Below are 14,458 nucleotides of genomic sequence, written 5' to 3'. Positions count from 1 at the left end.
GGAAGGGAAAAACAAACAATGGGAAATAATCCAAAAGGGCAGTAAGGACCCGTTTTTTTTATTCTCGGATTTCAGCGTGCAGGGGAAAGGAGATGGTCAGCGATGCAAGCTTGAGCCCCCGAGACGATCGGAGTGACTGGTGCGCGTTCTCCTCGCAGTTGAGGTCGGGGAAAGCCACCGCCGCCGCTGAGCTTTCGTTGGCTCCGTAGGCGCCCACGCGGCCGTAACCGCTTTTAGCGCTGGGCGAGGTGGCCTTCCCAACCCCCAATTTTACAGTTTACAGAGTAAGATGCGGTCAGGGTCAGTGCATGGCCTTCAGATTCACTTCATTTCCATAAGATGCAAAGCATGCATTCATTTTCATTCACCCTTGTGTCGTACAGATTGCAATCTGAGTCAACGGTTGAAGCAAAATGATCAGGTCCCGGTGGGTGTTGCAGGTACCTGACGACAACGTCCACTTCAGCTTTACTCTTGGCAGTAGTGCTGGATAGTTAGCTAGTTAATAGATAGATCCAACTACTCCGTACTCCTCGATGCCTAAGGCACTAAACCCCGTCTAAACCACCAATCAGACTGAATAGCGGGCTTTGAATTGGCTTCTAGCCTGGCAGATAGATGGACCATGTACTAAGCACAACGTGTCGCTATTTTTATGGTATTTCTGGTTTTCCTTTTTGTCCCAACCAGCCATTGCCGGGCGGAATGCTGCCAGGGTGGCACGGCACTTGTCATGAGCCTTATGGGCAATGTGTAGCCCACATACCGAAACCTTTTTCGGTTCCGATGCTGTGTTGTGTACATGAAGTCTCTGTTGACATGCTTTTACTTTTTGAGTCATTTTTATTCCGCTCAGGTCCAACTCGAAATAAGCTTCTCGTTGGCCACGAAGTCAATTTTCCTGGTGTACTTCTACGCGACCCCATCTTCCATCCAGTGCATCACGTGGCGATAAGATGCCGATCAGGGGATAAAGGATCCGCGTCGCTTTGACCCAGCCCGATTCTTCAGATACAGTGAAAGTAAGTCGTATATGCGCTTGATTAATTATATCTCTATGACATAGTAGACTCCTCTTCAAACAACTCATCATCCTCACGCTCTTGCCCATAGAGAACCTCGCAGACTCCGCCTACTGGCACATCCAGCACAGCATCCGTCCCTTCGCTCCATATCTCCTTCCAATTGACCTTTCGGTTCTGCGGCCCCATAATTTGATACGACGTCGCGCCTGGTCTCATCTTTGCAGCTCCACCGGGTCGTCGCCTGCCCTTGCCATCAATGACGGCCACGTTGGCCACCTCATCCACAATATTCTCCATGCTATTCATCGGTAGCGTCAGATATCCCGTGTTGTATGACGCCAGGGCGACGTATATGTAGATGATGGACATGACCAGCCACGAGGGAAATGCTAGAGACCACCACCGATTCGGGTAATAGTATATTCCAAGCTGGTGTAAAAACGGGGACGGCAGGTAGGACCAAAGGATGTAGATCACTGGGAGCCAGGAAACGTTAGCATGCCTCTGAGCGGACTGCGCGCTGGATAGCAACTTACGGAAGGCTAAGGAGGAAGCAAGATATAGGACGAATCCATAATATTCATACGTCGGCACTTTCGGACTGGCTCTTGGAACAGTCGTTGCGCGACGGGCGGATTTGGCAACAGCAGCCTCCGTATCATTCGGTGTCTCCACATCTGAGCTATCAGGGGTGGTAGGTCGCGAGGTAGTCGTAGAGAACGGCGGTCGGAGAAGGGAGGTCAATGATGGAGACGGGGGAAGTGGAGTAGGAGGTCTATTGTAGAAGGGCGGAGCGAAGGCATTCGGCCCATGAAGTGAGCTGGTGGACTGGCGAAATGGGTGATGCATGGAGAGGCCATCTTCTGGTGATTGCTCCTCCGAATCCGAGGATGCGTCCGAAAAGGCTTGATCCTCTAGGGAAAAGTGTGACTGGAAGTCGGCATCATCTTCGGCATCAATATCCGCATGGGAGGGCGATGTTGGATCATGATCATCCTGTTCAACGTATTCATCGTTCTGCGAGCTCAAGGTAGTGGTCGCAAGGTCATCGGCGGGGAGCGGCGGGAACGGTTGCTTGGGCTCGATCGAGGATATCACCGATGGCGACTCTGAATTGTTTCGCAAGTATTCGGAATGCTCTTCATCCTCATTATCGAGAAGAGACATTCTCGGCGACGACTGGTAACGGCTGGACACAGCTCATGCGTAAGAGCAACAGGAGTAGTCGCGACATTGGTTATCGGCACGCCTCCATTCAAGTGCATACTGCCGTCATTTACCGCTTATAACGATATCAACTGTCGCAGTGTCATCAGCGCAAGTAGAATGGGCAATAAGATATAAAACTCATATAAGTCCGACTCTCGCTGAAAAAAAAAATCTAATACCTCACATATACTATTTGCGCAGAATTCAAGCGGCTGTTGGTAGTTCTGGCTCACTGACAGGTTGATGACCTAGTATACTTCAAATAGTGTAGTACCCGTTACTATATATATATCACTTCATCTTCTGATGTTTTTGGATTTGTGAATGTCAATTGCATTAGAACATCATTGATCATGATTGATGGTATTATTAGCAGTAGTTCTGTAGCATGTTGATTATACCACTAAAGAATCCTGTAATCAAGTGCAGCTTGCAACAAGCGTACTAACTTTGCACACGGACTGGGTAAAGACATTGCGTCCGTGGAGGTCAACCATGCCTCGAGCTTGAGAGACTGATCGTATTCGTTGCGATATTTATGAGCAGGGTAAATAGGTTCTGGGCTTAAGGCCAGTCCCATGCTCTATAGCTCATGCCAAGCTCTGCTTATACTTGGGTACCGAATTTGACCCCCGAAGGGACCTTTGAACCGTTAGTAAAGTAGTATAATCTAAACTACTAGGCGTGTGTCTCCCATTCTTCTAGACGCTATAGAGACTTCGGACTTTCAGAAATACCTCGAACACATGCTTGATTGCGATGTAACGTGTATCATTGATGGTGCCCGTTTTAATTCCGCATGTATCCTCTTGTTGCTGTAGCCTTGAATGAGAACGCGGTATTCATTGAGAAGAAGATAATGGCATTGATAAACCTATCACCATTGAAGGCCACGGACATGTCGATCTGCCTACACAATACCAGGAAATGGGGTCCCTTCCTAACCTAAATTTGCATTATATTTCTGGACCTCGGCGGCGGTGGCACTGCAGTGTCGGTTCAGTACCCATGACCAGAGTAGCTATGCTATTCTAAGCACAGCTAGTAGTGAGACAAGAATATTGAGGGGTGGCTTGGGTTGCCGAGGAATTGATGCTGCAAAGAGCGTTGTACAGATTGGCTTTCAGAACGAGGACACATAATGGTCTAACAGGGTCTCTGGTTCAATTCTGATTCTATTTTACAGACGGAGCACCGCTCACCATTCTCTGCATAGATTGAGTTAGTTTCGTTACACTGTGACGTTTTGCCTAGAAGCAGAGTCTGGAGGATTCTCTGAACATATGGGTCAAAGACAAATGCTAGAATTGCAGCGAAGCCACAAGACACATCAGAGGCGTTAGTGATTTAAGATCCTTGCTTCTTGATACGAGGCGAAGATGGTGGGAGCAGCTGCGAATCGGCCTTTGGCCAGAAATCGCAAACTGCTGATAAAGCACCCCGCTGGCAGAGTCGAAAGACATTGATTTGAATAGACGCTGTCACACTCCTTTTGACTGTACAACTGAGTAAGCGCAAATAGAAGGGTGTGTGCTAGTACTGAGCCATGGAATGAGCTAACTAAAAGAGAAGTATGACTGGCCAGGCTTCTACTTTTCTTATTGTGGCCAAGAATAGCGACAATTACACCAATATTCACGGCCAAGAGTACACATATATCCTACATCCTTGGGAGCCCAGTGGTCGACAATGGTCAGTTTTGATGCACTCGCGGCTGCTTTTCGGGATGCGGACAGGTTAGTATTCCCCTTGCTCGAAGGTATTGAAGCGAACAGGCAATAATTTCAAATGGAGCCGTCAATGTGGCCTCGTTGTTGACTCCACGATGATGCAACCGGACACCAGAGGTTTGGGTTCCACTACCGAGTGCTCCGCATATCATATTGCAAGTTCGTTGCCAATTTGATCTCGTCTACGCCCCACTGAGGTCATTGCCTACAGCATCTGTTGAGACTGTCTTTCGAGGATGACCTATGAAGTATAGATACTGAGGTACCTAATGGTGCACCCGTTATGGGCCGCCGAGAAGACCTAGGCTTGCGGAGTATATGCTTTACAGACTCGATGAGCCTTCTGGACCACTAGTATGACAACCTGTTGTGAGCTTAGCTAGATCCGTGCGAAGCCGTAGGTATGCACGCACCGAGAAGGCAGCTTGTGGTAAGCCTGTCTCTGATTACACAGAGCTATCAGCTTAAGGCATCAAGCCACCAAAAGCTTAGCATAGTTACTCTCAACCACACCTGGCTCTGCTGTGCTGGCGCACGCAAGGGATACCTCCCCAAGACTGCGTGGTAATAAATGGTTGGTGTGCTCTTGATGCTGTAGCACCAGCAAATTCCTCTACGCTGGGAATAATGTGTGAAATTATCTGGGAAAAAGTACGACGCGCAGGGAACCTGCGGAGTGCGCGTAGAAGGTTATTGGAGAGGCCAGACGGTCGTGTATGTACGAGAATCCAGGCGCTCAAAAGCAAGAGAATTGCATCTATCATGATGCGGTCGTTTTTAATTGCTTTTTCGAAGTAGAGCGCATTGCCCAACAACCTTTCTCGGGCACATCCGGTGTTGCAACTTTCATGTCCTTGATGGGTCGATCAATCCCGTAAGTGAACGTGCATTCCGTGGGTATCGGAGGAATTCAGTGCAACTAGCGTCGAGAAAAATGTCGCAGCCTGGCAAAAACAAAAACAATATACTTTTCGTGTAGGTAGTAACAACAATCTGAGCTAGTTTCAAAGGATTAAGCCTACCTAGAAATATGCTGGCTTTCTGTTGTCTAGTCTCAGATAGAGGGATAGCGCCGCAGGGCAGTTTCTGTTCATAGGTCTCGCAGTTATCGGCGGACAGAGTGTTAGTGTATCACTATGCAAGCAAGCGAACAAGGCATTGTGCGTATGCATAATTGTTGGAGCTGCAGTTCTGGATTGTGCTCACTGTGTTGTGGTTGTTGGACCGAGCCAAGTCAGTCACCGGATCCTCGACGCGTAGAAGAACCTCCGCGCTGCCCGTTTAGGATAGCGGGACCTCACTCATTCACTTGTCTTCCTTCCCCCTTCTAAGTCATCTCACATCCCCTCATTCCTGGCCGTGTCTACCTAAGATATCCTGCAAAACAATGCAAATAGACTGTTTCGTCATTCAACGGGGACAGAGCTGGGTATTGCCCCGTCAAGCCATGATCGACAGTGGACGATCGGAAGGACGGTACGGGGTAGTTGGAAGATGGCTGTCAGCTTGGATGTCCCGAGTCCAAATAGGAAATCGCTCGCCAAGTTTCCCTGCTTCAGGCAGGGATCCGGCGCCAGCCACTGCCGACAAACAGCAGCCAGAGTCCTGTGGGGAGTCTATGCTCTGTCGGTCAACCATGCGGCAGCACCCAGTCTAATTGCACGGTGAACCAGAGCTTGAACACGGCATCTGTGCATTAGCCAGTCAGTGCAGAATTTGACATTTGACAGCAGGACGGTTCAACTGACGTTGGTTTCATGCAGTGGGACTGGAAATGATTTGGCATACGCCGGGCCTAACACCTCAATAGCACCGGCCGGGACTACGGAGGACAAAGCATAATATGGTTGTTGGGTGAGGGGAAGATCTAGTCGTGCAGATGGCACTAAGGTGATCGATCCATGGTTAGCACGTCTTAGGGTGCTCGGCGGTTTCCCGGGATCTTTCTCTCTCGGCCTTTGGTCCTATCTATCCATCAGGAACAGGTCAAGCTTGTTCTCTTCCAGGATGGAAGTGGCTTTGGCTGCTCGAATACTTGGTACAAAGAATCTACTGCATGTCTCAGTGCAACTTCAACGTGGTACTCCACTGTACGGCCGAAACCTTGGGTTGAAATGGAAGGAGCCTAGACATCCCTTGCGGAGGCTTGAGGACGAGACGGAGCTGTGATATCGCTGATCGGCGGGGACCCATCGTCTATTGGGTCGCCTGCCCTCAAGCCTATGGGAAACTAGTGAAGATTAGCGACTGTGGTAGCCTTCCTGCAGCCGATCTCATGCGCGTTCCGCAAAAGGGGGTGATTGCAAATGATCATTGGTCTCGACTTGCACTTTTGGGTTGTCCAGTGTCCATGCCTCCACGGGTCCCGACGAACTTTGGATCTGGTTCGCGAGTGAAATTTCTCGACCCCTGGCTTCCCCGTGGACATGCTGTGTGTAAGTGCTCCATAACTCAGATTGAATTGCGTCCGCGTTCCAGCACCGTCCACGCACCGTGCCCGACGGCAAGTGGATCACGCCTACACATCGGTCAGTCGCTTAATTTTTTTAAGTGCCCGGAATTGCAGTTTAGTACTTCTGTACGGTGGTTCTCGCCGAGGGCAGGGCGCACAAGCGAACCATGATTGGTGATGGCTGATTAGAATCCACGATAAAGACGCGCACATTCCGAACATTTGGATTTCTTGGTCGTCCAATGACAGCCCTGTCAGACAGCACTAGTGCATGCTTCAGCTTGTCGGGGCCAGTAGTCGTTTTCACTTGACACCTTTGAGTGACAGGTCCGACAGGTTTCTTGCTCGTGATTTACACACCATGGAATCCGCGACTGTATGGAGGCAGGGGCCCATTCCCCGAACAAACGGGAACTGGACGGAGTAGGGCTAGCTATATTACTTATGTATGCCGCCGCCCTCAATTGGACGCCCTTGCCTGCTTTCTACTAAGCGTGGCCAGACGAAGGCCGTCTGAGATCACAGACAACCATCATGGCCTACCAGGCAGCTGTTAAGATCCTCTTCAACCGGGATATTCTCGTATGTAGTAGGCCGAAAACCTCTTTCCTTGCACAATGTTAATCCTAGGCTGAGCCAGAATCCCGATAATGATCCTAATATTGGTTCTTCACGAGGAAATGCGTCCTCGACGACGTCCGATGCGATGTCAGATCTTGGCCTGGGAGGGGACTCGACTTCTCTTTCGGCATTCCTGACCACACTGATACCAGCGTTGGTGATCGCTGCCTTTTGGTTTGGCCTCTTTTTGATCTGCCGGCGAACCCAGCTGCGATGGTACGCACCGAGGACTCATCTGCCATGCTGGCACCAGCAGTACGTTTATCATTGTCCATCCCATATCCTACCAGGATGTGTTGCTAATATCCACATAGTGAGCGCGCCCCCCACTTGCCTTCGGGGTTTATCAATTGGTTCGGCCAATTCCTGAAGATCTCCGATGCCCAGGTCCTCCGCCATTCCTCCATGGACGGGTATCTTTTCCTCCGATTCTTACGCGTGCTCTCTGCCACATGCTTCACGGGTTGTGTTATAACATGGCCCATTTTGCTTCCAATCAATGCTACGGGTGGCGCAGGGAATACCCAGTTGGACGCCCTAAGTTTTAGCAATGTCGACAACCCGAAGCGTTACTACGCACACACTGTCGTAGCGATCGTCTATTTTAGTGAGAGGAACCTCCACTACAGTCTGTGAGCATTACTAACCAACGTCTTCTGCTAAAGCCTTTGTCTTTTTCGTGGTCACTCGTGAGAGTATCTTCTATGCGAACCTACGCCAGGCATACTTCAACTCCCCGGCGTACGCGGAGCGTATCTCCTCTAGGACCGTCCTTTTCATGTCAGTGCCAGACGAGTACAAGAACGAAAAAACCCTCCGCCAGGTCTTCGGAAACAATATCAACCGCATTTGGATCACGTCCGAGTGTAAGAGCCTGGACAAGAAGGTCATGGAGAGAGCAAAGCTGGCCTACAAACTTGAGCATGCTGAAACAAAGTTGATTCGCGCAGCAAATTCGGCGCGGCTGAAGGCCATCAAGAAGGGAATCGCTGTCTCGAAGCCATGCTTGGATTCGGACAGCTGCGAAGAGTGCCAGTCAAACACCTCCACAACATATCATGGGATCAAAAGACCAACCCATCGTACTAAACTGTTTGGCAGAAAGGTCGATACAATCCGTTGGCTACGCGCTGAGCTGACGAAAGTCATTGAGGAGATTGCTATCCTCCAGAAAAAGCATCGAAACGGTGAAATGAAGAATCTTTCTGCCGTCTTCATCGAATTTAGCACTCAAAAAGATGCGCAGGTTGCTCTGCAGACCGTATCCCATCATCAGCCACTTCATATGACGCCTCGTTACATTGGTATCTCGCCAAATGAGGTCGTCTGGTCAGCTTTGAATTTGAGCTGGTGGCAGCGTATCGCACGCCGATTTGCGGTTCAGGGTGGCCTTGCTGCCCTCGTTATATTCTGGTCTATCCCATCTGCCATGGTCGGAACGATCTCCAACATCACTTATCTTACTAGCATGATTCCGTTCTTAGGTTTCATCAACAAGCTTCCGTCGGTCATCTTAGGACTCATCTCTGGTCTACTTCCTTCTGCTGCCCTCGCTATGTTAATGTCTTTGGTTCCGATTATTTGTCGAGGTATGATGTTCCCACTAGCTTATGATTTGCAGCTTCTGACCATTCCACAGCTTGCGCCAGAGTCTCCGGTGTGCCGTCTACGTCGCGTGTGGAACTTTTTACTCAGAGTGCGCATTTCTGTTTCCAAGTAGTGCAAGTCTTCCTTGTTACTACGTTGACTTCGGCGGCATCGGCTGCGACGGCCCAGATTATCAAGGACCCTCTATCGGCCAAGGATCTTCTGGCCGAGAACCTACCAAAAGCGACCAATTTCTATATCTCCTACTTTCTTCTGCAGGGCCTGACCATGAGCTCCATGGCGGTTGTACAGGTTGCAGGGGCGGTTGTCTTCAAGTTCATAACAACGTTCTTCGACCGCACCCCTCGACGATTGTACCAGAGATGGGCTGCCCTGAGTGGCGTCGGATGGGGCAATGTGTTCCCTGTGTTCACAAACATGGGCGTGATTGGTACGTTCACTGGTCTTCTTAACTCCTTCTAAGTCTAACATGGTCTTCACAGCAATTACCTACTCGTGCATTGCTCCGTTGATTCTGGGTTTCGCCTTCATCGGACTCTACCTCGTATACCAAGCTTATCGGTACAACTTCTTATTCGTTTACGAACTCCGCATCGACACCAGAGGCCTCGTTTATCCACGCGCACTACAACACCTCTTGACCGGCCTGTACCTCGCAGACATCTGCCTAATCGGACTCTTTGCCATTAAAGGAGCTATCGGGCCACTCGTCATCATGGCCCTGTTCCTCATCCTCACCATCTTAGCCCATATATCCCTCAACGATGCGCTGGAGCCGCTATACTCCTTCCTCCCAGCCAACCTCGACGTCGAAGAAGAATCGCAACAATCCAAAGCGGAAGCAGAGGCACTGGACCCCCGCTCAGTGGGCAAATGGGAAGCGGCCTGGAAATGGTTCCACCCGAATCTCTATCGCGACTACGCCGCACTGCGCGGGAAAGTTCCCCGCGACCACGTAGAGATCCGATACACAGAGGAAGAAAGGAACAAGGCCTACTACGAGCCGTGCATCACCGCCCGAACCCCGACTCTATGGATCCCGCGGGATAAATGGGGATTCAGTCAACAGGAAGTGCTAGATACGGATCCGTGCATCCCTATCACAGACGAGGGGGCTCATTTGAACGAGAAGAACAGAATTGTCTGGGACAAATATGATCCTAAGCTGCCGCTATGGGAGCTGAAGATCCTCTATTAGCCTGCGTCTTTACGATTTACGATTAACGTTGAACTGACTACTTGACTTGATCTGACCACAAGATTGTCACATCTGTCTATCTATCTATCTATTATCAACCGAATAATATTAATGAATTGATCCCATCAGCCACACCTACACAGTACTCCGTGACATGCTCCTGTAAGTAGTGAAGTGTAATAAGACAAATCCCAAGCCACCAGCTACTCTATCATGTGGTACTTTCGACGAATCTCCCAGCCCCCAAACTTAATTTATACATACTGCTCCACTTCTCCCGAAGCCTATAGATACGTAGTATCACCCACCCCCTTGCAGCATTTTCAGTCTTTCCGCTGAGACATGATCGATTGCTTTCAAATGGATATCTATACGGAGTAGACCAGACCGAAATAAGAGTGCGGTTGATTTGGATGCTCCCCCACTGTCGGTTTTGAGCGGCGATCAACTATCTTCTATATTTAGTATTGAAGCATAAGTACAACTAACTAGTTGCTGTCTTTCGCTCTTCTATTCTGGTCATTACTATGCAGGGTAATACATACATGTGTACTTTGTTCATATGGGTATCAGAAGAGAGTAATTATCCGTGTGTAAACACACACACACACACACACACACACAACTAGGATGATGTGTAGTTAGTAGTAGGACTAGTTGGACAGCATGATCGATGTGAGATCGGTTAGTACTAGTAGTAGTGATACTACCAGATTGACTACGTGATTTGGCAGGAAAGGCTGAATACTATTCACATGACCCGAGAAAATAAAGTATGGAAACCCTTAAGTATGTGTGGTCTGTTGGAAACATAACATAATGTATTATCCATGATAATAAAAGTACCATTTGCTCATATATATATCTACCGGAATAGTAAGACACCCCAATATCAGATAAATCCCAGTGGCCATATTGGCCTGATGTCGCGCTCGTAAAAGATCGTCGTCGTAGTAGGGCATGATAGACATTAAACGCTGCTTGGTTGCAAGGCGGTTACATAAAATACATAAAGTCATGTACATCGTTTGGGTCCCGAAATCACGGGTAGACTGGCTTATCTCGCAATGCAAGCTCACATCACGATGCAGTCTTTCTGTCGGTCTCTGCGTTCCGAAGGCCCGGTGGTGAGAGGCACACCTGGAGGGCGTCTCCCCTGTTGGGTTCTTTGGTACGGAGACGCATTAGAAGAGTCGGCGAAGTTGGGGCTTCGCTGGGGCGATGGGTATACTGGGCTCCTTGCTGCCTGCTCATATGAAGGCGGGGGCACATCGTCGTCGTCATCCGCCGGCCGAACGGTTGGTATATTGGACTGGGAGTATCGGGCAGGACGCTGGCTTTGCCTGGACGAGCGGTTTCCAGATGCAACTGTGGCGTAAGAAGCACTGCTGGTGTTTACCGCGCTCGATGAACGGTTACGAGTGTATGCTGCCCCGGGTGCTAGACCAGATGACGGCGGGTAGGAGACCGAAGCTCGTTGGGAAGGGTTCCTGTTAGCGGTCGAATCCCTATTGGTCGTCGCATTAGCTCGCTGCTCCTCCTCTTGGTACTGGAGAGCGAGCGCGTAGGCGTAATCTGCATCGGCTTGTTCCTGGGGAGTCATGGTGCTGTTACGCTGTCCCTGTGGCTCGGGAGGAGGGCCGGTATTGCTCGATGTTCTCGGCCCCGATGGGTCGGAAGGCGGAGGAGCGTCATGGCTGACAGGGCGAAAGTCTCCGGAAAAGAAACCAGCTTCCGAACCATTGACGTCGACAAGACTTTCCCAGACAACTTCGGCGTGGCTGGAATAACCAGCATCGGTAACTAGGGTAAAGAGCTGACTGAGTTGCGGATGTTTGTACAGCGTGGAAAAATGATCGTTGCGGAATAGGATCGAAAATGATCCTGGCTGCAACGTCGCTGCTAGATGCTTCAAGCCAAAGGCGCTCAGTTGAGTCGCATTCTCAAACTCCGTGAACTTTTGAATGGTCTGAATGTCACTCATGACGAGTTCTTCCTCCGGCGTCAACGCGTTGCCTCGCATTACGCGGTCCTCCAAATCTTGTTTCCGGAAAGGGAGCAACTGAATATCTTCGTGATATTGGCCCATGCGGGTCAATGCTGCATTGGCTTCTGTAGATGGAGCTGCGACCCAACCGTGAATCAAGGGGACTCCAAATGTCCCATAGAGACGTATATCTTCGGTCTCAAGGAATGTTCCCAGCGCATCATTCGATTGCTGCCCTTGATTAGCTGCTGCGTCTATTGATATGTATGTTTATTTCTTACCAAAGTGAGTCGTGGATTGACGTTCATGCCAGTATGAAGCATAGTCAAAAACCGACTGAGAGCTTCGATGTCAGGAAACTCGTCCTCGGGCCCCAGTCGTGTCGTTAATTCATCGAAGAGTGCTTCGATCAGCAGCCCTAATGAGATCTGTTCCCGAGTCTGCAAAGCTCTCACAATCGGTGGTTGTGAGTCGTGAATCGTAGAACGTAGCACAAGAGCATTAACCAGCGCCAAGAGAGGACACGGTCCGTTTTTGTTCTGTACAAGTATAGGCGATTCGCGCAACTTGCCGGTGCTATCAGTCCAGTTCACGTGTCTGATGGAGTAGGTCTCCGACCGCTGCTCTTGCTGGCGCTTCGCTTCAGCTTCGGACATTGGTCCACTGAATGCCGAATGGGTATAGACTGCACCAGGGCCTCTCGAGCGATCAGGCAAGGGTGGTGCGTCACCAGGCTTCTCTCGCAGAATTTCTTCCCGTGGGCCCTCTGTCGAGTTGTGAGTGTAGCCCTGAGGGGCTTCGGTTGGGTAGTCTCCTTTGGGTGGCGGTAGAGGGGCTTCATCGAGTTCAATCAAGACGTGAGATGAGCCGGTGGTATTGCTGGATAGAGTTGCCGGAGTGCTCATACTCCTCGCCGGGGATTCTCTGCCCTCGTCATGTAGCTGTGAGGTCGGATGAAGATACGTTTCTTGGCCAGTATATGGCGCAGCCGGCACATTCGAAGTTCCATATACAATGCCAGTTTCTTGGCCGGAATATAATTGACTCTGGTCGTGGTATTCGTATGCTTGCGAGGATGCGGGGGGTTGCATGGTAGTCGACTGTTCACCAACCCAGGGCGACTCACCCTCGGGCTGATCAAAGAGCGATAAGCGCGCTGTCATGGGGATGTATCCCTCGTCTAAGTGGGTCAGCCTAAGCTGCTAGAACTTAATAGTTGGAGAGTGCATACCTTGTCCAAGATGTCCACTGGCCCCGTCGTGAGACTGAGACGACTCCCCATACGAGGAGTGAGAATTGCGATCCTGCCATGGATTCGGTTCAGGTGACCTCGGTTTCAAAAAAGGGTTGTTTGACCGTAGCTGCACCGGTGATTGACCCGTGTACTCCCTGTCGGGTTGCCACTCCGCAGCACCTCTCTCTTGAGCCCCAGGGAAAGAGATAGACGGTACTTGGTCTGATGCGTTTCCGTTCGTCATCCTCGCGCCCTGGGAGGGACTACTAGCTATTTGCTGAGGAGCTCCAGCCGAATCCTGGCGATCCAAACCGAACCGCGCTGTGAGCTCGTCAGCCCACGGATTCGATCCGTCCCCGGCCGAATTCCGAATTGGCGACCTCTGCGCCTGTTCCAACGGCATGAGGTCAAAAGCCGGAGAGGTGTTGAGGTCGGGAGAAAAGACCGATTCCTGAGAAACAACCCGATGAGGTTGAGGAGAGCTTTGAGCCCGTCGTGGGCGAGTCAAGCGTTTTGGCGACGAGGATGAGAGAGATTTGGAAGTTGGGGAGAGTTTGGAGTTGGTGAAACGGGATCCCGTACGGTCATTCCCTTGAGGAAGGCTGTTGAGGCGTGGCGGAGCTCGTTTTCGCAAGACCATGAGGCGGATCCTTAGTGTACGAGGCCCGGGGTCGCCGAGCTCACTGGGGAATCACAAGAGGGTTGGACAAGCCTGGGGGCCAATAAAGCGCGGTTCAGGCACCAGTCAGAAGAGCTAGATCGACGGCTCTCCTTTGATGACAGGTGAGATTGCCTAGTTTGACAGTCTGACGCACGAATGGGCGCCAAAGTGCCGCAGACGTGGTTGGGAGCTGTCGGGGATGTATACGTAACCAGACAGTGGCTCCGAAGGGACGAGGAGATCGAGATTAGCTAGTATACGCGAGTAGCAAGGCAGCAGCCACAGCCATGCCTTTTGCAGCGGGTGAATGGACGATCGCAGGCAGCAAGACAAAGATGAAAACTTGAGGAAGAACAGACACGCGAGGTCAACAACAATGGCGGGAATGACCGTCGAGGGTCACAGGCACCCGGATTCCCTGGCGGAATGAATGAATGGATGGATGCGATCGATGCGCGGGATTGGCGGTGGACCCCTGCCTGTTCCGTTGTTACCGCTGTTACCGCCATTTGATGCGGGGATTCGCAATGTCGCTGCCTGCTCTGACTGTATGGTATGGTACACCCCGCTAGCACCGCCACACTTTCTTCGTATCTCGCACCGCCACTTAAAAATGACGTATGACCGCGGAGCAGCGGAGGAACAGATGATCCGTAGATATACTCATTACATAAGACGTGCATTATCGCAGTCGTGGAGGTCCGTGCGCTATCGCAGAAAAAAGTAACGGAAT

At 50.6% G+C, this 14,458-nt stretch overlaps 4 protein-coding genes across 4 annotated transcripts; 2 read left to right on the top strand and 2 right to left on the bottom strand.

Moving 5' to 3' along the window:
- Positions 1-1,026: 1,026 nt before the first annotated feature.
- On the bottom strand, positions 1,027-2,218 carry ASPBRDRAFT_43549 (uncharacterized protein). Its single transcript, XM_067625018.1, has 2 exons — positions 1,562-2,218; positions 1,027-1,501 (listed from the first exon to the last, which is right to left on the bottom strand). The coding sequence occupies exons 1-2, from the start codon at positions 2,190-2,192 to the stop codon at positions 1,056-1,058; spliced, it is 1,077 nt and encodes a 358-aa protein (XP_067479393.1). The 5' UTR covers positions 2,193-2,218; the 3' UTR covers positions 1,027-1,055.
- A 1,461-nt stretch (positions 2,219-3,679) lies between these two features.
- On the top strand, positions 3,680-4,395 carry ASPBRDRAFT_43548 (uncharacterized protein). Its single transcript, XM_067625016.1, has 2 exons — positions 3,680-4,315; positions 4,378-4,395. The coding sequence occupies exon 1, from the start codon at positions 3,808-3,810 to the stop codon at positions 3,973-3,975; it is 168 nt and encodes a 55-aa protein (XP_067479392.1). The 5' UTR covers positions 3,680-3,807; the 3' UTR covers positions 3,976-4,315; positions 4,378-4,395.
- Positions 4,396-6,553: 2,158 nt separating this feature from the next.
- ASPBRDRAFT_153199 (putative DUF221 domain protein) lies at positions 6,554-9,982 on the top strand. Its single transcript, XM_067619356.1, has 6 exons — positions 6,554-6,998; positions 7,057-7,292; positions 7,352-7,644; positions 7,703-8,626; positions 8,677-9,075; positions 9,128-9,982. Exons 1-6 carry the CDS (start codon positions 6,951-6,953, stop codon positions 9,841-9,843), a joined length of 2,616 nt encoding a protein of 871 aa, XP_067479391.1. The 5' UTR covers positions 6,554-6,950; the 3' UTR covers positions 9,844-9,982.
- A 635-nt stretch (positions 9,983-10,617) lies between these two features.
- ASPBRDRAFT_43543 (uncharacterized protein) lies at positions 10,618-14,141 on the bottom strand. The gene is made up of 3 exons (XM_067625015.1): positions 13,062-14,141; positions 12,112-13,010; positions 10,618-12,061 (listed from the first exon to the last, which is right to left on the bottom strand). Exons 1-3 carry the CDS (start codon positions 13,702-13,704, stop codon positions 10,919-10,921), a joined length of 2,685 nt encoding a protein of 894 aa, XP_067479390.1. The 5' UTR covers positions 13,705-14,141; the 3' UTR covers positions 10,618-10,918.
- Between the last annotated feature and the right edge of the window lie 317 nt (positions 14,142-14,458).

The sequence above is a fragment of the Aspergillus brasiliensis genome, assembly GCF_001889945.1.
Source record: "Aspergillus brasiliensis CBS 101740 unplaced genomic scaffold ASPBRscaffold_6, whole genome shotgun sequence".
NCBI lineage: Eukaryota > Fungi > Ascomycota > Eurotiomycetes > Eurotiales > Aspergillaceae > Aspergillus > Aspergillus brasiliensis.
The sequence above is the reverse complement of the archived record's forward strand: the minus strand, read 5'-3'. Positions and strand labels throughout refer to the sequence as shown.

Excerpts from the sequence above, each read along its gene's own strand:
- ASPBRDRAFT_43549 (XM_067625018.1), bottom strand. The coding sequence starts at position 2,192 with ATGTCTCTTCTCGATAATGAGGATGAAGAGCATTCCGAATACTTGCGA. Across the intron at positions 1,502-1,561 it reads TGCTTCCTCCTTAGCCTTCC|TGATCTACATCCTTTGGTCC; the intron begins GTAAGTTGCTAT and ends CCTGGCTCCCAG.
- ASPBRDRAFT_43548 (XM_067625016.1), top strand. The coding sequence starts at position 3,808 with ATGACTGGCCAGGCTTCTACTTTTCTTATTGTGGCCAAGAATAGCGAC.
- ASPBRDRAFT_153199 (XM_067619356.1), top strand. The coding sequence starts at position 6,951 with ATGGCCTACCAGGCAGCTGTTAAGATCCTCTTCAACCGGGATATTCTC. Across the intron at positions 6,999-7,056 it reads TCTTCAACCGGGATATTCTC|AATCCCGATAATGATCCTAA; the intron begins GTATGTAGTAGG and ends AGGCTGAGCCAG. Across the intron at positions 7,293-7,351 it reads CTGCCATGCTGGCACCAGCA|TGAGCGCGCCCCCCACTTGC; the intron begins GTACGTTTATCA and ends ATATCCACATAG.
- ASPBRDRAFT_43543 (XM_067625015.1), bottom strand. The coding sequence starts at position 13,704 with ATGGTCTTGCGAAAACGAGCTCCGCCACGCCTCAACAGCCTTCCTCAA. Across the intron at positions 13,011-13,061 it reads CAGTGGACATCTTGGACAAG|ACGAGGGATACATCCCCATG; the intron begins GTATGCACTCTC and ends TGACCCACTTAG. Across the intron at positions 12,062-12,111 it reads TCAATCCACGACTCACTTTG|CAATCGAATGATGCGCTGGG; the intron begins GTAAGAAATAAA and ends AATCAAGGGCAG.